The sequence below is a fragment of the Tasmannia lanceolata genome, unplaced genomic scaffold, assembly GCF_043159265.1.
Source record: "Tasmannia lanceolata isolate RefF3 unplaced genomic scaffold, GAP_Taslan_0.1 ptg000018l, whole genome shotgun sequence".
NCBI lineage: Eukaryota > Viridiplantae > Streptophyta > Magnoliopsida > Canellales > Winteraceae > Tasmannia > Tasmannia lanceolata.
The window spans coordinates 11823336-11845805 of record NW_027518695.1 but is presented as its reverse complement, the minus strand read 5'-3'; the positions used below and the strand labels follow the sequence as shown (position 1 = coordinate 11845805).

Below are 22470 nucleotides of genomic sequence, written 5' to 3'. Positions count from 1 at the left end.
AAGATGCGCACATGGGCAAAGGTTGCTAGCAAAAGCAAAAATAAGCAAAAAAAGTAATCATTACAAAAAAAAAGTAAAATAGCACAAGTTATAAAATTTTAAATGAAAAATTACTTAGAAATGGTTATAAAGTTTGAAAATTACGAAAAAAATACCAACAAAATGTAATAAGATATGACAATTACGGTGAAAAAGAATTTTTCTGAGAAATTCTTCCATTTTTCCTTCGATTTGGGAAATTCGTTCGGCGAATTTCGAGGGTTCCACGTCACCCGACAAGCGCCCGACATAACCGGCGGTCAAAATTCCAATTTCTGCTAAATCCCTACCAAACACCCCTCGGGTAATTAGAAGAATTACATTCCCTGTTATTTTACTCAAAAAAAGGTAACCAAACAGAGCATAAGTGATATAAGATAGTACATTCCTAGAAAATGTTGTTCTAAGTATATGCATTTTACTCTATGTTGGTAGGAAATAGGAGAGGGAAGAGAAGAGAGGGTGATGAAAGAGCATTATGAATACACTCGTCTCTTTCAAGTACCTCTCTCTCTCTCTCAAGTGTAAGATCATTAAATGATATGGTGAGTCCATCTCTCTTTGAAATGACAAGTGTAGCCTCATCTCGTTCTCTTCAAAACAATGACTGTAATGCTCATCTCTCTCTCTTCCCACACTCTCTATCAACATTAAATGCTAAAAATGGAATAAATGTAAAGTGCGGTGAAACTTTGACAAAAAAAATGTAATACTTTATAAGTTCTAATATTTCATATAAAAATAAGCCACCAAATATATTAATTATAAGAGCCCTGATTGTGAATCATTTGAATGTGCCTGTACCACCACTGGGCCTAACTGGATCAATCTTTAACCATAAATATGCAGCGGCAGGTGTGGCTTAGCGTGAAGATGTATAGCCCTAGCCAAGAAGAGGTCGTTGGCTGACTCAGAGAGGTTGATGCTCGATTCACCAGGTGGTACGTTCCAACTGAACCCTTGAAGAAGCCGAGCCAATACCATGGTAGTCATTGCGGATCCAAGTGGCACTCCCACGCACCCACGTCGTCCCGTGCTAAATGAGATGAAGCGCAGCTCTGGCTCAACAAGCTTGACTTCAGTGGAGCCGTCCTTTAAGTGACACTTTGGCATGAATTTTAGAGGCTCATCACAAGCTTATGGATTCCGGCCCTGCCCCGTTCGGCTCAACAACACATGGCTACCTTTCGGGATGAAATAACCCGCGACAATTGTATCACTGATCGACATGTGCGGGATGTTGAAGGGGACGATCGGGTGGAGCCGAAACGCTTCCCTGACACATGCCTTCACATAATTGAGTTGCGAAAAATCGGATTCTTGAACAAGTCTCTCTTTTCCGACCACGCTATCCAATTCCTCCATTGCTTTCTGAAGAACCTCAGGTTGATTGACCATCTCTGCCATTGCTAATTCCACTGCGTTTGATGGGTTGTCTATTGTTGCGTACATTAATTCCGACAAAATTAGAGTTACACAATGGTAATGGTCAGTTACTTCCTCTTTTCACTTGTATCTTCTTCTATAAAGAACTCGAGCTGATAGAAAGAGACCCCCATTTTAGGCAGGTCGCTAACAATACTCCCTATCACACTACATGTGCAACCTCATGTTGATAACAAATTTTTACGGAAATGTTATCAGCACTACTGTATTTTGATAATCACACTCCTCACCATAGAATAATCCAAACCGTCCATTAGATGGGCCACGGCCTGAATTGGTTGTGTCCCAAAAATTATTTCCATAGGTTGATCCTAACCCTCCGATCAATAGAGGTTAGGATCAACCCTCTAACATTCAGTTCCGCTTCATATCGGAGGGTTAGGGTCAACCTATGGAAATGGACAACCTATTTAGGTTGTGGCCCATCTAATGGACGGTTTGGATCATCCTATGATGGGGGCCATACCATACTTTTTAATAAAGTGAGGAGTGCAATCATCAAAATACAGTAGTGCTGATGACATTTCCCTTCCCTGTAATCTTCTTATCAGCTATTAAATATTGTGGTGTGAATGAATCCAAAGGATTTAAAATGGATTCTGACCAAGACACAAGATCCGATGGAGGGTCCTAGCTCCGATTGGACGGTGCCCACGTATGAAAATATCCTTCATATTGTCGTTCATTTATATCTAAGGGAAAAGGTTTCTGAGTCCTATAGAATGACTCATCCAACCCGTTCATTTTATAGGACCTAACATATGTAGGGTGTCCCTAAGAAATCATCTCCATAGGATCATGGTAACTGTTGATCATTTGTGGAGATTTAGAATGGACGGCTAGAAAATGGGCTTTTACAGATCGAATGGTTAGGATGATTGTATGGAGATGGTCTGTTAGGAACACCCTATCTATGTGAGGTTTTATGGAATGAATGGGTTAGATGAGTCAAACAACATGAAGATGGTCTATTTATAGGCTTGCTCAGGCTGAGCTATAGCTCAGAAACCTCGCCCCCTTATATATATTCATGTTCATGAGGGTAATTTCGTAACATCGCAAAATCCTACTCAAAATGACAAATAACCTTTCACTGTTTTTTTGTTCTGTTTCGATGATGATTCTCCTCTATCTATCTGGAGTGTCTTCCCTCTTCCTTCCCTCTTTGACTCTAAGTCTTAACCGTGTACAATGCAATTAGGATCTAGGACACAACAATGGATGGTTCGATTAAACAATGGCTCAATACCCCAGATTCAGAAACTAGGATCCCAAATGCACTCTGAAAAGGATTCAACCTATAAGGTATAAACGGACAGTGACCAAGACATAGGTGGATCCGTTGACACCCCTAATTAAATATCTTATAAATGTAAATTTCTCATTAGCTATTAATTGAATACCTTAATTATCTCCATCAATAATACGGCCTAGCAGATTACTTATTTGGATCATTTGATTGGGTGGCGGGTTTCACTTCTACCTTTTACTTTTTAGTGTTTTATCAAAACATGTGTCGAATATAATTTCCAATCCACCTTAACGATCATTAGTAAAACCCTACTTCTTATTGTAGTTTCAAAACAAACTACAGGTGGGCTTAGAATGTAACAGCTTCTCATTTTTGACTCTTTTCGAAAGAGTTCTGATTAAGTGGAGTTTTCCACATAAACTTACAGTGCCAAAATATGATTTTCTTTGAAAGAACTGAAATGGAAAGTATTAGTAAGGTCATTATAATCATATTAATTGGGTTCGTCTCATTATCAAAACATTGTAGTGGGGGAATATCAGTAGCCTAAAGAAATTTACATCTAATAGTATTTAATAGCTATAGAGAAATTTGTATAAAGTATATTTATACAATTTTTCTTAATTATTTTGAATATCTTTAGGGTAAAGTATTTAATATTGAGAAAAAAATTACATTTATAATGTTTTAGTTAACCTTTTCTGTCATTTAAAGTCGATCTATAGAGAGAAATTTACGTGTATAAGGTTTTAAATGACCTAGCTATTTTAAATGGCACACTTTGGTGAGTTTCAACAAATGTACGTGGTCGCCCTTTCATCTTATTTATGCAAGGGCGCCCTTCAGTTTAGACTACCTCATATATATAGCACATATATTTAATGTAATGTACATTTATGAGATATTGAACATCTAGTTTTTACTAAAATGATGCCATGTCCAACTTCGCGTAAGTTTAGAAGGAAATAGACGAGGGCTTAGGATGTAACATTTCTAAGTTATAGAAAAGTGGGGTTTTCACGTGAGCTTTAGCTTTCAAGTGTCAATTCCAACAATGGCTAATATGTTTTTCTTTTAAAGAAATGAAGTAGAAAATATTAAGAGTTATTATAATATGAGGAAGTCTAAACTTGAAGGGAGCCCTTGCAAAAAAGAGGTGAAAGGGCTCCCCCATTGGCTGCACATCGCCATCATGTTTGACTTTTCAGCCGTTATTAATGCATGATGGTGATGTGTAGCCAATGGGAGAGCCCTTTCACCACTTTATTGCAAGGGCTCCCTTCAGTCTAGAATTCCTCTTATAATATATAGTACCGCAGTTTGTGCCTTGATCTCTTCTGTAGATAGCAATGGCTTCCCATTACTATCCTTCACTGCGATTAGAACGTCAAGTAGAACCTCAGGCTCCTTTTTAAGAAACTCATCTTTTCCATTCCTCCATTGTTTGATTCTCTCATCGATGATAGGGTCGTGATACTTGTTTACAACCTTAATAGCCTTCTTCATTATCTTCTCGTGGCCATTTAAATCTAACCATCTCAAGGAGGGAAAGTAGTCCGACACGGCGAAAGAGTAAAGAAGAGATAGCACAGTGAAGAGAGCCTCGACGTGTTCTTCTTCTTCAAAGCTTGGGCCTCCATGCCCATGGCCGAAGTACCTCTTGTTGAACGTCAACTTCCTTATGATCGACATTGCCACTGTATTGCTTGATAGCAACTCTGATATCGACAGCAGCATCGGAGCTCCCGCATTGATTGTATATGTTGTAAAAATTGTAGTATTTCAAAGCTTTTGGCTTGTTCCAAAAATTGAATGGTCAGATTACAATTGGATACAACCTTTCATTACCGTTGTAGCCCATTTAATACCAAATTAAATGTGGGATTTTGTCTACCATTTAATTTTCCTTCAATGCTATATGTGACGTTTTTTTTTTTTTTTTTTGAACGTTTGAGTGTAGAAAATTAATATGAGTTAATTTTCTATTTATTCTATTGTCCTAGAAATCCCTATAAATAGAGGATTTCACCTCATTCAGAAAACACACAAACAGAAAAGCTCTCTCTCCCTAAATACTGCCTTCCCAAATTTGTTTCTTTATAAATTCTTTTGCTTGATTTTCCGTTCAATCCAGTAGTGCAGATATTTTGTACTGTTCCTGTACCCACTACACTTGCGAGTGCACGCTTGTAGTGAAGAGCTGTTGAATCCTGAGGGTAGATCGCCAACGAACCTGTTGCACCGAGATACCATCTCAGAGGGGCGAAACTATTCTTAAGGACAGTGTCATTCGACACGCCTCAGTAACTTCTACTCTCTGTCTTTGATTAAAATACTATTTTTTCCAACTATTTTGTCCAACAATCTTAAGAATAGATTACTATGGCTGCTACTAGTATTCTGATTGCATCTAGGTCAGTTTCTGATGTTACTAAAATTGAACCTTTCAATGGGATGTTTTTCAAACGTTGGCAACAAAAGATTTTGATGATACTTGATATTTCTGGTGTGGAATATGTTCTAAAAACTGCTAAGCCTATAGAAGGGTCTGAAGATTATGATAAGGTTTTAGTTGAATGGACTAAGGCTGATAAATTGTGTAAAAGTATGATTTTGAATGCGCTGTCAAATGAATTGTTTGATGTGTTTTGTGGATTGACTCATGCTGCTGATATTTGGAATGCTTTACTTCAAAAATATGTAGTTGAGGATGCTGGAATTAAGAAATATGCTATAGGAAATTTTCTTAATTTTAATATGACTGATAACAAGGATGTGTCTTCCCAAATCCATGGGTTTCACTTAGTTGTTAGTGAACTCAAGCGTGAGGGTATGGATTTACCCGAACCTTTTATTGCTGGGGCTTTGATTGAAAAGCTTCCAGAATCTTGGATAAATTATAAGGACAATATGAAACATAAGAGGAAGGATATGAGTTTGGAAGAGGTGATAGTGCATATTCGTATAGAGGAAAAAAATAGGTCTTTGATCAATTCTGATAAGGCTAAGGAGTTAACATCCAAGGCTAATTTAGTGGAGGATAATAATAGAAAATTCGGAAATAAGGTTGGGAATAAGGGGAAGAAATACAACAACAATAGTCACAACAAACATGACACTAGGCTCAAGGCTGTTGATTTTGCTGTTAAGAAGAAAAGGAATTGCTTTGTTTGTGGAAAGCCTGGACATTATGCCCAGCAATGTAGGCATAAGAAGAGTGACCAAGGTGGAAAACCAATTGCTAATTTGGTGGAATCTGATATTATTGTTGCAGTAGTGGTTTCTGAGGCGAACATGGTATCCGGTGAGAAGAATTGGGTGGTAGACTCTGGAGCTACTCAGCACATTTGTGCTAACAAGAGTGCCTTCACTTCCTACACTCCAATGGGAGAAGGAGAAGAACAAGTGTTTATGGGGGATTCAAGGCCCTCACCAGTGGTCGGCAAAGGGAAAGTTCTCCTCAAGCTGACATCCGGAAAGACCCTTGCTCTCACCTATGTTCTGCATGTGCCAAACATTCGCCAAAACCTAGTTTCTGTATCTCTGCTGGGCAAAGCTGGAGTCAAGGTTGTTTTTGAGTTTGACAAGCTAGTGATGACTAGGAATGGGAATTTTGTGGGGAAAGGATATTGTAACAATGGGCTGTTTGTTTTGAACATTTCTGAAATAATGAATGAGAATGCATCTTCTTCTGCTTATATGTCTGTCTTAAATTATTTTAATTCCTCTGTTAATATTGTTGATTGTATGGATATGTGGCATGGTAGATTAGGACATGTGAACTTCTCATATATCATTTAGGACATGTGAACTTCTCATATATCATAAAAATGAAAGAACTAGGTTTAATTACCAATATGACAAAAACAAATAGTGATAAATGTCAAATTTGTGCTGAAACAAAACTCACTAAGAAAACTTGTAAACCAGTTACACAAAGAGAATCTGAACTACTTAGTTTAATTCACTCAGATTTAGGAGATTTGAAATCTACTATGACTAGAGGTGGTAAAAGATTCTACATTACTTTTATAGATGATTTTTCTAGATACACAAAAGTATACTTACTTAGAAACAAAGATGAAGCAATGAAAAAATTCTTAATCTTTAAAGCAATGGTAGAAAACCAAACTGGTAAAAAGATTAAAAGACTTAGATCTGATAGAGGAGGAGAATATGAATCCAACTCTTTTAATGAATATTGTGAAGAACAAGGTATAATCCATGAAATAACTCCTCCTTACTCTCCTGAGTCTAATGGAGTAGCTGAAAGAAAGAATAGAACATTAAAAGAAATGATGAACGCCATGCTTGTGAGCTCGGGCGCTCCTAATAACTTGTGGGGGGAAGCTATTCTTTCTGCTTGCCATATACAAAACAGAATTCCTTATAAGAAAACTGGAAAAACACCATATGAGTTATGGAATAATTACTCTCCTAACTTGACATACCTGAAAGTGTGGGGGTGCTTGGCCAAGGTAATGTTACCTGAGCCCAAAAGATCTAAAATAGGTCCTAGAACATCTGATTGTGTCTTTATAGGATATGCTGATAGTAGTCCTGCTTATAGATTTCTAGTTATTAAAAGTGAGGTGCTAGAACTTAACACAATAATTGAAACAAAGAACGCAAGTTTCTTTGAAAACATTTTTCCTTTAAAGGAGTCAATTGAAAGACCAGTTAAGAATTCAAATGTTGAACTAGAAAATGAAGGAAATGAAAATGAAGAAATTGAACCAAGAAGAAGTAAAAGACAAAAGGAAAGAAACAAATTTTGGAGATGATTTCTATACCTATTTAATAGATAATGATCCTTTGACTTATAGAGAGGCTGTTACCTCTCGAGATGCTCATTTCTGGAAGGAAGCTATAAATAGTGAAATAGAATCCATTATGTCTAACCATACTTGGGAGTTAATAGTCTTACCCCCTGGAACTAAACCAATTGGATGTAAATGGATCTTTAAAAGAAAACTTAAACCAGATGGTTCAATAGATAAATTTAAGGCTCGTTTGGTAGCTAAGGGTTTTTCTCAGAAAAAGGACATAGATTATTTTGACACTTATGCTCCTGTCACTAGAATTTATTCAATAAGAATTCTAATTGCTTTAGCTTCAATTAATAAACTCATAATACATCAAATGGATGTTAAAACAACATTTTTAAATGGAGACTTGGAAGAAGAAATTTACATGGACCAACCAGAGGGTTGTGTCGTTCCTGGAAATGAACAAAAAGTATGTAAATTAATTAAATCTCTGTATGGATTAAAATAAGCTCCTAAACAATGGAATGATAAATTCAATGGTGTATTGATTGATAATGGATTTGATGTAAATGAAGCTGTTAGGTGTATATATAGCAAATTAACTGATAATTCTGTTGTTATTATCTGTCTATATGTTGATGATATGTTAATTCTTGGGACTGATTTGCTTATTATTAATGAAACCAAAAATTTTCTATCTTCGAATTTTGATATGAAAGACATGGGTGAGGCTAATGTAATTTTGGGTATGAAAATTTCTAAGACTAAAGTAGGGTTTACTTTGTCTCAGCCACATTATGTCGAAAAAAATCTTGAAAAGATTTAATAATTTTGATGTCAAACCGGTGTCCTCTCCATATGACTCTAGTGTTAAATTAGTAAAGAACTCAGGACATAGTGTATCTCAATCTGAGTATGCTCAAGTCATATGGAGTCTTATGTATCTGATGAACTGCACAAGACCAGATATAGCATATGCTGTGAGTAGATTAAGTAGATACACTCAAAATCCTAGTAAGGACAATTGGGATGCTATAACTAGAGTATTGAAGTATCTTAAGGGCACAATAGATTATGGTTTGAAATTTTGTGGGTTTCCCTCAGTTCTTGAAGGGTATAGTGATGCTAACTGGATCTCTGATTCAGATGAGACTAAATCCAACAGTGGCTATGTGTTCACTCTTGGTGGTGGTGCAGTCTCTTGGAAATCTTCCAAGCAAACGTGTACAGCTCGATCCACTATGGAATCCGAGTTTATTGCTTTGGAAAAGACAGGTTCAGAAGCTGAGTGGCTAAGAAACCTATTATCTGATATACCGTTATGGGTAAGACCAGCTCCGTCTGTGTCTATACATTGTGATTGCCAGGCTGCAATAGCCCGTGCAAAGAATAAGACCTACAATGGCAAAAGTAGGCATATCCGCCTAAGGCATAATATTGTGAGGCAGCTGCAAAGTGATGGGATTATATCCCTAGATTTTGTGAGATCAGAGATGAACTTGGCAGATCCTCTGACTAAACCACTAGGAAGAAGCTTAGTGAACCAAACATCGAGGGGGATGGGACTAATGCCTATTTGTAAAGCTGACAGTGATGGTAACCCAACCTATGAGAATGACGATCCCAGGAAGTAGGTTCATATAGGTAATAACAAGTCACTAGTCAACTTGGTGTCGCACTATCATTTTATCCCTTCCTATGGTGTAGATAGTGCTTATAACTGAAAAATGGTAGGTTGAGCTTGATGCTCTTAATGGATCCATAGCCCTGATAGGGTGGTGTGTTTAGTTGCGGTTGCACACTTGATGGAATTCACCTATGTGAGTGTGAAGGTGGGGCCGCCTTCTATGAGAGTGTTGGCAAATTCTCTAAAGCGCTCATGAAAATCAGGAAATGGCGCATGGCCTATTGGTGCCAACCCGCGTTGAACAGTTCTAAATCGAGAATGTAGTGTGGGTAACGTGTGCTCCTGATTTACAATCCGGAATAAGGTTCATAGAAATTTAATTTCACCGAGTTCCCGTAAATCATGCCACGTTTATCCTAAGTATTGGTTCATAGTCCAAAAGACACCAATGCTAATACATTACACTCTCACATCTGCACTTCTAATTCTAATTTAGTTTGACTTCTACTTCTTATTCACATAGCTTTGAAATTGTGGGGGATTGCTGTAAAAATTGTAGTATTTCAAAGCTTTTGGCTTGTTCCAAAAATTGAATGGTCAGATTACAATTGGATACAACCTTTCATTACCGTTGTAGCCCATTTAATACCAAATTAAATGTGGGATTTTGTCTACCATTTAATTTTCCTTCAATGCTATATGTGACGGTTTTTGTTTTGTTTGAACGTTTGAGTGTAGAAAATTAATATGAGTTAATTTTCTATTTATTCTATTGTCCTAGAAATCCCTATAAATAGAGGATTTCACCTCATTCAGAAAACACACAAACAGAAAAGCTCTCTCTCCCTAAATACTGCCTTCCCAAATTTGTTTCTTTATAAATTCTTTTGCTTGATTTTCCGTTCAATCTAGTAGTGCAGATATTTTGTATTGTTCCTGTACCCACTACACTTGCGAGTGCACGCTTGTAGTGAAGAGCTGTTGAATCCTGAGGGTAGATCGCCAACGAACCTGCTGCACCGAGATACCATCTCAGAGGGGCGAAACTATTCTTAAGGACAGTGTCAATCGACACGCCTCAGTAACTTCTACTCTCTTTCTTTGATTAAAATACTATTTTTTCCAACTATTTTATCCAACAGTATATGTATCGAATAAGGTTGTCTGCTTCCTCGACTCTCTTGTTAAGAAGCCATTGTAGCCTTAAAAGAGAAAGAACCTCAGAGCTCACCCCCCTCCTCATCTTCTTCCATTGTTCACCCCATGGTACAACTGCAATCGAAAGGAAGCCTCGGCCCGAGTACTCTGTTGCCATGGTGATGGGCCTCGACGAGAAAACTGTGTTTTGTTCCTTCAAGAACTCGCATTCAATGGCAGGGCAATTGACTAGAATTACATGGGTTTTTCCTAATTAAGCGGAAACATGCGGTATCAGTCTTCATCTCCTTCATGAGGCCTAACATCCATCGGAATGCCAGCTTGTTCATGATTATCTCAGGAAGGTTCCCGACCACTGGCCATGGCGATGGACCGGGGTGGGAGAGGTGGCATCTTGTGTTTCTTAAGCGTTTTGGATTGGAATGGGAGGAGAAAGAAGATGAAAAACATGAGCAGAAATACAATGGTGGGCCAAAGGGGGATTTTTGCCCAGCCATTGTCGAAGCCGTCGAAGGGGAGGAAGGAGGAGAAGGTGTTGTTGTTATTTTGCATGGCTATGTTTAGTACGTGTTGTGAGAAGGTGGTGGTTAGGGGTGTAAATGGATCGAATTCGAATCGGATATGGCTATAGCCATATCCGAATTCGATTACAGTATACACTGTCCGAATTCGGATTCGGATTCGAATTTGACGGATATTTAATATCTATTACCGAATTCGTATCCGTCGGATATTTTTCGAATTCGGATATTATCTGTATCCGTTTATCCGGTAAATTCAACATTTTATTGCAGCACTTTATCTTTCTTCTCATTCTTACTCCTCGAATAAATTTTCCAAACCCTAAAACCATACCTCTACCTTTTCTTCACAAAATTAACTCTCAAATCCTAAAATATATGAGATTCCCTTCTTCCTTTTAAAACGAAGGCAGAGAGAGAGAGAGGCGGTGGGGATGGATGATGGTAGTGGTCTTTGGGTTTTTCTTTTTTTATGTATATGATGGAATGAGTTTGGGCTATTTTGAACAGTGGAAGTGGGAGTGCTGATTGTGGAAGATGAAGAGAAATGAGGATGGAGATGATGATTGGGTTGGAGATGGAGGTGACTGGCGGTGATGGAGGTGGCTGTGAGAAGGTGGAGATGGGCGGCGATGGATTTTGGTGGGATTGGAGGCACCAAGGAATGCTGAAGATGGTGTCTCAGCCTCCTCCTTTCTCCTCTCTCTTGCTTCTTCTTGCAAACCTTAGAAGTCCCATTTTTTAATTGTATTTTGGGTTTTTATATAACCCTAAGTTGGAAAATTGATCTGAGCCGTCCATTTACCATCAATGACTATGGCCTTTTTGCTCTAGAATTCTCTAGAAACTATGACATCTTCTTTCAATCACCATCATCCATTTGTCTTTTTCATCCTACAGCCCACATTTGTTGCTTCATAAAGAAGCCATGTCAAACACCAAGAATGCCCTTAAAATGAGAGATTACTTCATTTCCTACGCAAAACACTTTTTGTTTTTGTTTTTTTCTAAAAAGAAAATGTACTTTTCTTTTAGAAACAAAAGATAGTGTGTCATTACTAAAAATAAATATTAATGATATTATTAATAATAAATAAAAAAATTTACTTCTCGGATTTGGATGTTAAACGGATCGGATATACTATTTACCAGATTCGCATCCGCTAATAGCCTGATATCTCATAAACGGATTCGAATAATATCCGCTTGAAACGGATCCGGATAATATTCGCTTTAAATGGATTCGGATGCGGACGGTAATCGAATTTTCGAATATCCATTTACACCCCTAGTGGTGGTGGTGTCTTAATATAATAAAATGTTTACGTAGATAAGGACAAGTCAAGTTTCAGCCGGGTATTTAATTAGGAGTAGACTTTTATGATATGCACGCGTGTAATATGGTGGAAAGACGTTTGCACCAAAACAAAATGGAATTGGGCCCATTTAATCTGATGATCTAAACTGTTCATTAATTTTGTGGCCCAACGATAGATTGTCCCTGCCACAAAAATCTTCTCCATTGTCCTCACTGAGGCATCTTTCTTACAGTTTTCATACATTATCCTCCGGATGTTTTTGGGTTTGAGGAAGGAGAGGGGAGAGGACAGAGGACAGAGGAGAGAGTGTTTAGGATTTGCAGCAGGGCCGACGATTAGATCGGTCGTCTGCTAGGGATAGAAGATTTTGGGTTAGGGCAGGGTAGGATCCGGATACTCTGATACCATGATAAGATTAAGCATTTTATATATTAATCGCAATTAATTACATTCAGTCATAATCAGTGCTTATATAAAGCACTTGAATATATATAAGGAAGATACGATACATAAGCATAGAACTCCTGTTCTTTATTTGAATTTTAATATTAATAAAACATTAATTTAAGCGTAACTGCATCAATCTTTAACCATAAATATGTAAAGGCAGGCGCGGCTTAGCATGAAGATGTAGAGGCTTAGCCAAGAATAGGTCGTTGGTCGACTCAGTGAGGTCGATGCCCGATTCGCCAGGTGGGACGCTCCAAGTGAACCCTTGAAGAAGCCTAGCCAATAGCATGATAGTCATTGTAGATCCAAGCTGCACTCCCGGGCACCCACGCCGACCTGTGCTAAATGAAATGAAGCGCAGCTCCGGCTCATCGAACTTGACTTCAGCGGAGTCGTCCTTTAAGTGACGCTCTGGCTTGAATTTGAGAGGCTCATCCCAAACTTTCGGATTTCGGCCCAGCCCTCTTCGGCTCAACAACACATGGGTACCTTTCGGGATGAAATAACCCGCGACAGTTGTATCACTCATCGACACGTGCGGGATGTTGAAGGGGACGATCGGGTGGAGCCGAAATGCTTCCCTGATACACGCCTTCACATAATTGAGCTGCGGAAAATCGGATTCTTGAACAAGTCTCTCCTTTCCGATCACTCTATCCAATTCCTCCACTGCTCTGTGAAGAATTTCAGGTTGATTGACCATCTCTGCAATTGCCCATTCCACTGCATTGGATGGGTTGTCTATTGTCGCATACATTAATTCCTACACAATTAGAGTAAGACGTTAGAAATGGTCAGTCCCTTTCTCTTTTCTCTTGTTTCTTCATCTACTTGCTATAAAGAATGCGATAAGGCACCCATATAGGGAGGTTCCATCACATTGATATTCATTTTTCATTTTAAGAATGCCTCTTATGAAATGACAAATATAAGCCTAGTAGAAATGGAAACATTAGGATTGATATTTCACATTGCTTAAACATTTTCGTTTCTCTTAGGCTCTGTTTTGATTGCAGGATTTTTTTGGAACAGTTTGGAAAGGAAGAATATTTCTGTGTTATACAATAAAAAATATTAAATTATAAACTAAAAGATATTTAATTGTTACAAGGAACAATACACGCTATGGGCAAATGATATCCATGCTAAAAATATGTTCTTTTATAACTAAATATGTATAACATAAGAGTAGAGCCATAGCTTAATATCTGTAAAGAAATTTGCGTCAAATGTTATTTAAAAACTACGTAGAAATTTTGCCATTCAAAAAAAAAAGGCCATGTAGAAATTTACATAAAGTGTAGATATATCTGATTTCCTTGATTATTTTAAGTAGTTTTTGTGTAAGCTAGTTAATACCTAGCAAGAAATTTACATTTATATGGTTTTGGTTAATTTTTTGTCACATAATCCTATATATATATATGTAAAGCGGAATCCTATAAGCAGGGGTGCTGCCACGTGTCAGCCCCTCCTCTATCCTGAAATTTTAAAAGAGTTTTGTGTTTCAATTAAAGCTATTAAATCTCCTCATTACTGAAAATATCCCTTATAATCAACAATTAATATCTCTATTAAAATCGCAAAAGACGTTTAGAATGCCTCTTAAAATTCTCTCCTCATTGCTAAATCTCCTCATTACTGAAAATATCCCTTAAAATCAGCAATTAATATCTCTCTTAATATCGCAAAAGATGTTTAGAATGCCTCTTAAAATTCTCTCCTCATTGATGGAAATATCCCTTAAAATTAGTTATTAATATCTTGATGCCGATTCCCTACCAATGTATGTCTCCATATCTCTTTCACCCAATTAATAGATTTTTCCTTCTATAAATAAAAATGAAGTAAAGCGCATTTATAAGCTAAATGTTTCCGCATAACTCTCAACCTAACACCCGTTATTCCATTCCCAAAACGTCATTACCTTTCTCACTAATTTCCCCCCTAAACCCGATTATTCTAACAGAAACAAATAACCTAACATGCGAATTCTATGCACAACAAGCAAGCAACATATTATTTCTAGCACACGATTAGAACAATTATCAAACAAAGAAATCTAAACATGCAATTACTCATACGACTAGAATATAAAAAGAAACATCTAGCATGCAAAAGGGTTTAGGGAAAAGGAAAGGGTGAAAAGGGGAATGAAAGAGATGAGGAAGGGTGTAGGGGAACGAGAAGGATGGAGAAAGGTGCGCCTAAACTTGAGAGTGCCAAGTTGCCTACGTACCCCATGGTGCGGATCAAGCCACACGTAGTTCCATTATACTTGAGATTGAAATTTGGGATTGGATTTGGGGATTTGGATATGAAATTAGGAATGGGATCTTGAAAGCTACGATTAGGAATTGGAAATTCGAATTGGGATGTAATTTGGATTGGAAACTCGGACATGGAAATTGGAGTTTTGAAACGGGTTTTGTTCCAAGTTAGACTCGGGGTTCGGATTAGCGGTTCGGGGTCATCGTCGGGGTTTGTGGCCGGGGTTTGGAATTTGGGTTGAAAAGAATGGGTGTGACCGGTTGGTGCAATTGATAAGTGGAGCTGATGTGACCGGTTGGCTCTTTCCAATGTTAGATCAACCTTTTGGACCATCAATTGTGCATATGCAGTGTTCTGCGTCATTGGCTTCTTGGAAGGAAAATTTTCTCTTCCACCCCATTGAGTTTGTGGTAAATTGAATATTCATGTTTATTTCTTTTTTAATTGTTTTTGAAGGCACGTGTTGTACTTATTCTTAAATTAGAGTCCGCCGACATCCTTGCCATATGCTGAGGAAACATATATTAGGGAGATTCCTCTGGATGAGGAAACATATCAAGGCTCAAATCCCCATCTTCAACGCAGCCATGAAAATAATATAGGATTGCGCTTATCTTCAGTTAACTGCAATGGATGTAGGAGTTGGTATATTCTCTTATGATCTCTTAGAATTACTTGATTCTTTTTAAGTACTACTAACCCATACTTTTTATTTTCAATTTTGTGCATCTACAGGTTTTTTCGGCCCAAGTTAGATTGTGATTACGCTTGTGACTTAAGTCTATCCATGGGATATTTGCTGAAGTAACGCTTATGTAGTTCATTTTTTCATAGGTTCCACATGAAGAATTTTGGTGTTGAGCTTGCTATCTTCAATTGATATTAGGGACGTCTACTTGCAGAGCATGACCGTCAGTTGGATGGAATAGATTGTCAAATTGAAGTTTCATCTTATTCATCAATTACGAATGAAAGAACTTTCAATTGATATTCAAATCATTGGCTTAGAAGTTCCAACACAGGGCATGATGGTGCTAAGGTTTCAGATAAAGGAGTCACCTAAGGTTTTCATTAACAATGTGAAAATTAGCAAAATCTGAGAAATATCCCCTTTGAATTTCTTCTAATCGTTGCATATAGCAAGTCCAAAGACATAACTATGTAATACTGATGTCTAATCTGTATATTTACAAATATATCTTCATTATTAATGTTTCTTCTTTCTTTTCTTTTGTTTTTTTAAAAAATTATAAAGCATTTTTTCGGGCGCTCCGTGCATCGTACGGGTCTGCAACTAGTAAATTTAATATCGAGAGAGGGAGACATTTATACGTAAAAGGTTTTAAATGACCTAGTTAGATCTGCGTACATGAGAAATTTATTTACTTTTCTAATTATAAAATGGTTTTCCGCTAAATTGCACAGCAAATCACATAAAGAAATATACATGTGCACATGAAAAATGAACATTCCCAAATCCCACTTATTTGAGTTCAATTGGCATCAAATATTTTGGAGTTTTTCATGGCAACTTCAGTTTTCTAGTTATATATAGTACATATATAATGAAATGTACATTTATATGATATTTAAAATCTATAAGCAAATTTACATTTATAAAGTATTTAATAAAATGCCGCCCAGTCCAACATCACCCAAGTTTTCAAAGAAAATAGACGACGGTTTAGCTTTAGAAATACACTGTTCTAAAGCTTTAGAAAAGTGGGGTTTTCACTTAAGCTTTTAGCTTTAAGTATCATTTCCAGCCACGGCTAATATGATTTTCTTTTAAAGAACTGAAGTAGGAGATATGAAAAGAGTTATTAAAATAGAGATTTTATATGCTGAGTGGGCGGACACGCTCAAGTTGGAGGTACCACACTTGATATTTGATCCAACAGCAGCTCAGTTTTTAAGAAGCCGCCGTTGGATCAAATATCAAGGGTAGTACTTCCATCGTACCACCAATACGAGCATGTCCGCTCACTCAATATAATCATACCTCAGTTTGTGCCTTGATCTCTTCCGCAGACAGCAATGGCTTTCCACTACTGTTCTTCACCGAGATTAGAACGTCAAGCAGATCCTCTGGCTCCTTTTTCACGAACCCATCTTGAGCATTCCTCCATTGCTCGATTCTCTCATCGATGATAGGGTCGTGATACTTGTTTACAACCTTAATAGCCTTCTTCATGATCCTCTCGTGGCCATTTAAATCTAACCATCTCAAGCGTGGAAAGTAGTCTGAAGCAGCGAAGGAGTAAAGAAGAGACAGCACAGTGAAGAGAGCCTCGATGTGTTCTTCTTCTTCAAAGCCAGGGCCTCCATCCTTACTCCCATGGCCAAAGTACCTCTTGTTGAACATCAACTTCCTTATGACATTGCCACTGTATTGCTGAACTCCGACTCTGACATTAACAACTGCCCCGCCGGAGACCTTGAGGCTCCGACATTGGTTGTATATGTATCTAACAAGGTTGTCTGCTTCCTCAACTCTCTTGTTAAGCAGCCAGTGGAGTCTCGAAGGAGAAAGAACCTCAGAGCTCACCACTCTCCTCATCTTTTTCCACTGTTCACCCCATGGTACGAATGCGGTCGAGAGGAATCCTAGGCTCGAGTACTCCGTTGCCATGGTGATGGGCCTCGATGAGAAAATTGCGTCTTGTTGTTTTAAGAACTCACGTGCGATCTCAGGGCAATTGACAGAAACTACATGGGTACTTCCTAGGCGGAAACATGCAATGTCAGTCTTCATCTCCTTCATGAGGTCCAACATCAATCGGAATGCCGGCTTGTTCATGATTATGTCAGGGAGGTTCCCGACGACTGGCCATGGAGATGGCCCGGGTGGGAGAGGGGGCCTCTTGTGTTTCTTAAGCCTGGCCAAAAAGGATTGGACTTGACGGAAAAAGAAGATGAAAGTGATGAAGAGTAATATAATGGTGGGCCAAAAAGGAGTCCTTGCCCTGCCATTGTGGACGCGCGCGAAGGTGAGGAAGGAGGAGGAGGTGAAGGTGTTTTTCTCCATGGTTATTTTTAGAGTCGGAGAGGCTGTGAGGAAAGGGAGGTGGTCATGTTGCCTTTATATAAGAAAAATGTGTAAGTAGTAGGTAAGGACAACTTTCAGCCGTGTATTTAATTATAAAGGGAAAATCTTTACAAGAAATCAAAAGATAGGGGAAGATTTTATATGATAAGTGTGCACGCACCAAATATAAAGTGTGCACATTTTATTCTAGTGATTTAAATTATTCATTTTGTGGACCCACCGACAAAAATTTTCTGCATTTAATGATCCTAGCTAACAGGCTGACGTATTTACAGTAATACTCGGAAGAGAAGAATCACAATTAACATGTGGTAAGCTCGGATTGGAGGGGTTAGCAATACGTAGCAGTTTGGGTTTCTCAAGAAGGACTAACCAAACATGTAGGTCTATTGTACCTTTTTGTGGGGCCATGTATATAAAAGCTCGGAAGGAAATACAAGCATGAAGCATGTGTAACGTGAGATTTTGCATGGTCATTGGTCGGACATGGTTCCTCCCTTATATTTTTCATCCGATACGGACACCATATAATTTTTGGGGATTTGCTAGGGTCCATCCCAGAAGGTATTTCACTGAATGGCTTGTGGCATGTGAGAGCAGCCACACACAGGCTCACTTTTCAGCAGATTTTTTTTCCATTTATGATGTGGCTGCTCTCACATGCAACATAGCCTTTTATTGTCTTACTTAACCCTGGCCTTGTAGGGTTATCCTTTCCGAGATTCCTACTTCGGGATCGAACTCAGTAGATACCTTTATCATGGAGGATGGTATATCGCCCAGGAACTTTCAGTGCCACTCTCTTGCTCATGAAGAAGCGTCCAGTTTTCAAAAGTTTGTCTTTTGTTGAGTTTATACCAATTCTTGTGTCAAAGTTGGTAAGTCTAGTTATGTCATCCATAATTCGAAATATATAATGTTTGTCAGTCTTCTTATCGAGTCAATGTCCAGTCTTCTGTTGAGTCTGATGTAGAGCCCATTGAGGCACGTCTAAAGTCATCAATGTATTTGAAGTTTCCAATTCAATAAATACTTGATTACAGCGTTATCTGTATTGTTATGATTCACTCTTAGGTCTAATGTTTAAATAAACAAAGACACCCTTCTCGGATGAGAATGTAGACAAAATTTCTCTTGAGATCTGAAAAATGATCAAACTAGAGAAAGAGCGTCTATCATAGCCACTTAAAGAGGAAATCGAAGCTATTGATAGTGGTATTGAAATCCGAAACTCAGGAAAGATGGATTGGCAAAACTTTATCTCCCGAGGAACGCGAAGAATTGATAAACCTATTTAGAGGGGTTCATAATAGTCTTGCTTGATCCTATAAGGATAAATCGGGTGAATGCCAGGGTATGACGCAAAGCAAGACTCCATTTGTTTGAGACATCGGGTCAAAGAGCAAAATTCAAGAGAGATAGACATTAGACATCCTGTGGAGCTGCTGAAGAATTGAGAGAAGACTTTCTTAAAATGAAGTCATAGATTTGAGCCCTAAAAGAACAATTGGGCTGCGTATTTTCATTATGATTCTGAGGTGGAATATTTCAAGAAAAAAAGGATATTTTTAATGTTTAGAATATGAGAGAAAGACAAAGAGAAGGGAATGTGTCCATATGACAATTTTTTTTGGAATATCAAAGACCCAGATGATGGACTCAATGAGATAGATCGCATATGAGAATCGTCTTTACTATTTGGAGACAAATGAAAGTTGAAGAATCTTGAGCATGAATTCAAGATTTCAAGAAGAGAATGGAGCACCGTGGTTAAAGTCTTGCCAGAAAACCGCCAGACTCCTCGATAAAAATATTCAAAGTCTTTGAACCTTAAGCAAAAGAGCTTGTGTGCCAAAATACCAGGAGGTCATCCTTTGACGTTTGAGCCTTTATAGCCAAAATCCTAACGTTTAAAAATTTGTTTGTAAACCCTTTGGGCCAAAAATTCAAATCAAACCATTTTTTTTTCTAACCACATTATAAACCAGGGGCATTTTTTTTATGAGTTTGAACTACGTTATGACTTGATCCCCATCTCTTCAGGGGTACGTAGGTAGCCTGATTTATTCAGGTTCGGTCAACCTTTGGAATAAATGTCAATTATTCCCTTATAAAATTTGAAGCTAAAAGCTAAACCATTCTTTGTTAAACCCCAAAGCGAACTACGCGGGCCTGATCCTCCATTTTTGGGGTACGTAGGTAGTCTGGCAAGACCAGATTCGGTCCAAATTGTTTGAACTTTTAATATCTAACCCTTTTGAACCTAAGCCTACCTAGAAAGTCCTTCTCGTGAAACAAGCAAAGGTTCAGGGCAATTGCAACAAAAAACAGAAAGAAATGAAAGAACGAGAGTCTGAAGACCCACTAGGTTGAAAACCTGAAAGGGCGGCCTAGAGTCATGCATGTGTCAAGTCAACAACCAAAAGGAGTTGGCTTATGCGAAAGTGAGGGTAGCGGTCTTATGGATTGAAAACTTGAAGAGGCAATCCAGTCAGAGGCAAAGACTTCCCACAAAAAAGTGCGCTGATAAGGCATGGAAGGAGTTCATCGGTTATGAAGTACTCTGACGTTTGAATAGTGTGAGAATTCCAGGCAAAAGTTGAGGCAAATGGTTTGTTAGATCAGAAACCTGGAACGCAATAATTATGAGTTCCCACCAGAGGAGAGATGGAGAAACAATCAATACACAGGGCAGATCCTGGAATCCGAGTAGTGTCGGTGAGATTTACTTTGACATCTTTCTAAACTAGGGGCATTAAGACTGAGCAATCCGAAAGGGGTAATAACCATGACGGAGATCCTGATGGAGGAAATTAATACCTCTTGACATACTTTTGAGATTATTCTGAGAGCGGTTAGCCTTACCATTTAAAAATACACATTAAATCTAAGGATGAATCAAAATTGAGTCAAGTCTCTTGAATAATCCGAATCTTCTTTGATCGAGTCCTTGGAAGTTTGTTCCTCATTCTTATCTGTTTCCTTTCAAGGTTCAAAGTGTCTGACACTGAAAGAATGGGTGTATACCTTTTGAAATGTGGAGAAAATTTAGAATAGATCCTGACTTAGGAATCGAAGAAAGGCAAGAGACCTGCCAAGGACATCAAGCCTCAAGTTATGAGCAGTGAATGAGAAAATTCTCAAATTCAGCCATTGTGGAAATTCTTTTACCCATTATATCAAAGAAAGAACCCATGCGGATCCAAATTTTTCCTACTTTTCTTGGTTTTGCTTTCTTAAGACTTTTATCATGGAAGCACATCATACTAGGAGCATCTTTTATGACTTGCGTCATAAAAGATATCAAACACACAAAGATAACTGTGATAGCTATTCCCAGCAAATAGAGATAAGAGAAACTTGAGCACATTTCCTTGAGTCAAATTCCTCATTCGAATTTATACGTCAGCGAAGTCAATTATCATAAAATCTTATCCCCAGCGGAGTCTAGAATTCACTCTTGCAATTTTCAAACCTCAGCATAATGCTTTTCACTCGTTTAAAAAAAAGAAGATCAATATCTGAAATTTTTTTCAAGTTTCTTGAGTTTTATCTTCAGCAAAGATCATACATTTTCAACCATTTTCGGTAAGGGATGACTTATTCACCTTGTGAAATTGATCAAAGTTGGTCATTTCTTCGATCATTTCAATGAATTTTTCTTTCATTTTGTAAATATTTTTGCCAATGGCTCCGTAATTTGGAGTTTGGCATTTTCTTTCATTATTTTGTAAATATTTTTGCCACAGGCTCCGTGATTTGGAGTTTGGCCTTTTCTTTTATCATTTTGTAAATTTTTGCCAATGGCTCCGTGATTTGGAGTTTGGCATTTTCTTTTATCATTTTGTAAATTTCAGTCAATGGCTCCCTGTTTTGGAGTATTGATCTTTTCTTTTATTATTTTGTAAATTTTTGCCAATGGCTTCATGATTTGGAGTTTGGCATTTTCTTTCATCATTAAATATTTTTACCATAGGCTCTATGATTTGGAGTTTGGCATTTTCTTTCATCATTTTGTAAATATTTTTGCCACAGGCTCTGTGATTTGGAGTTTGGCATTTTATTTTATCATTTTATAAATTTCTGCCAATGGCTCCGTGTTTTGGAGTTTGGTATTTTCTTTCATAATGTTGTATATATTTTCGCTAATGGCTCCGTGATTTGGAGTTTGGTCCTTTTCTCTCACCATTTGAGAAGGTTTTAAAAAAAAAAATTGCCAATGGCTCCTTGATTTGGAGTTTGGTCTTTTTCTTTCACCATTTGAAAGGTTTAACAAATATTTTCGCCAATGGCTCCGTGATTTGGAGATTGGTCTTTTCTTCCACCATTTGAAAGATTTAAAAAATATTTTCGCCAATGGCTCCGTGATTTGGAGATTGGTCTTTTCTTTCACTATTTGAAAGATTTAAAAATATGTTTTCGCCAATGGATCCGTGATTTGGAGATTGGTCTTTTCTTCCACCATTTGAAAGATTTAAAAAATATTTTCGCCAATGGCTCCGTGATTTGGAGATTGGTCTTTTCTTTCACTATTTGAAAGATTTTAAAAAATGTTTTCGCCAATGGATC

The 22470-nt window shown here is 37.8% G+C and overlaps 1 protein-coding gene and 1 pseudogene across 1 annotated transcript; both read right to left on the bottom strand.

The window, feature by feature from the left end:
- Positions 1 to 870: 870 nt before the first annotated feature.
- On the bottom strand, positions 871 to 10843 carry LOC143850055 (phenylalanine N-monooxygenase pseudogene; annotated as a pseudogene).
- A 1702-nt stretch (positions 10844 to 12545) lies between these two features.
- LOC143851699 (phenylalanine N-monooxygenase-like) lies at positions 12546 to 22470 on the bottom strand. Its single transcript, XM_077361182.1, has 2 exons — positions 16855 to 22470; positions 12546 to 13344 (listed from the first exon to the last, which is right to left on the bottom strand). The coding sequence occupies exons 1-2, from the start codon at positions 17878 to 17880 to the stop codon at positions 12718 to 12720; spliced, it is 1653 nt and encodes a 550-aa protein (XP_077217297.1). The 5' UTR covers positions 17881 to 22470; the 3' UTR covers positions 12546 to 12717.

Coding starts and splice junctions, on each gene's coding strand:
- LOC143851699 (XM_077361182.1), bottom strand. CDS start 17,880: ATGGAGAAAAACACCTTCACCTCCTCCTCCTTCCTCACCTTCGCGCGC. Junction 13,345..16,854: donor AGATCAAGGCACAAACTGAG/GTATGATTATAT, acceptor CTAATTGTGTAG/GAATTAATGTATGCGACAAT.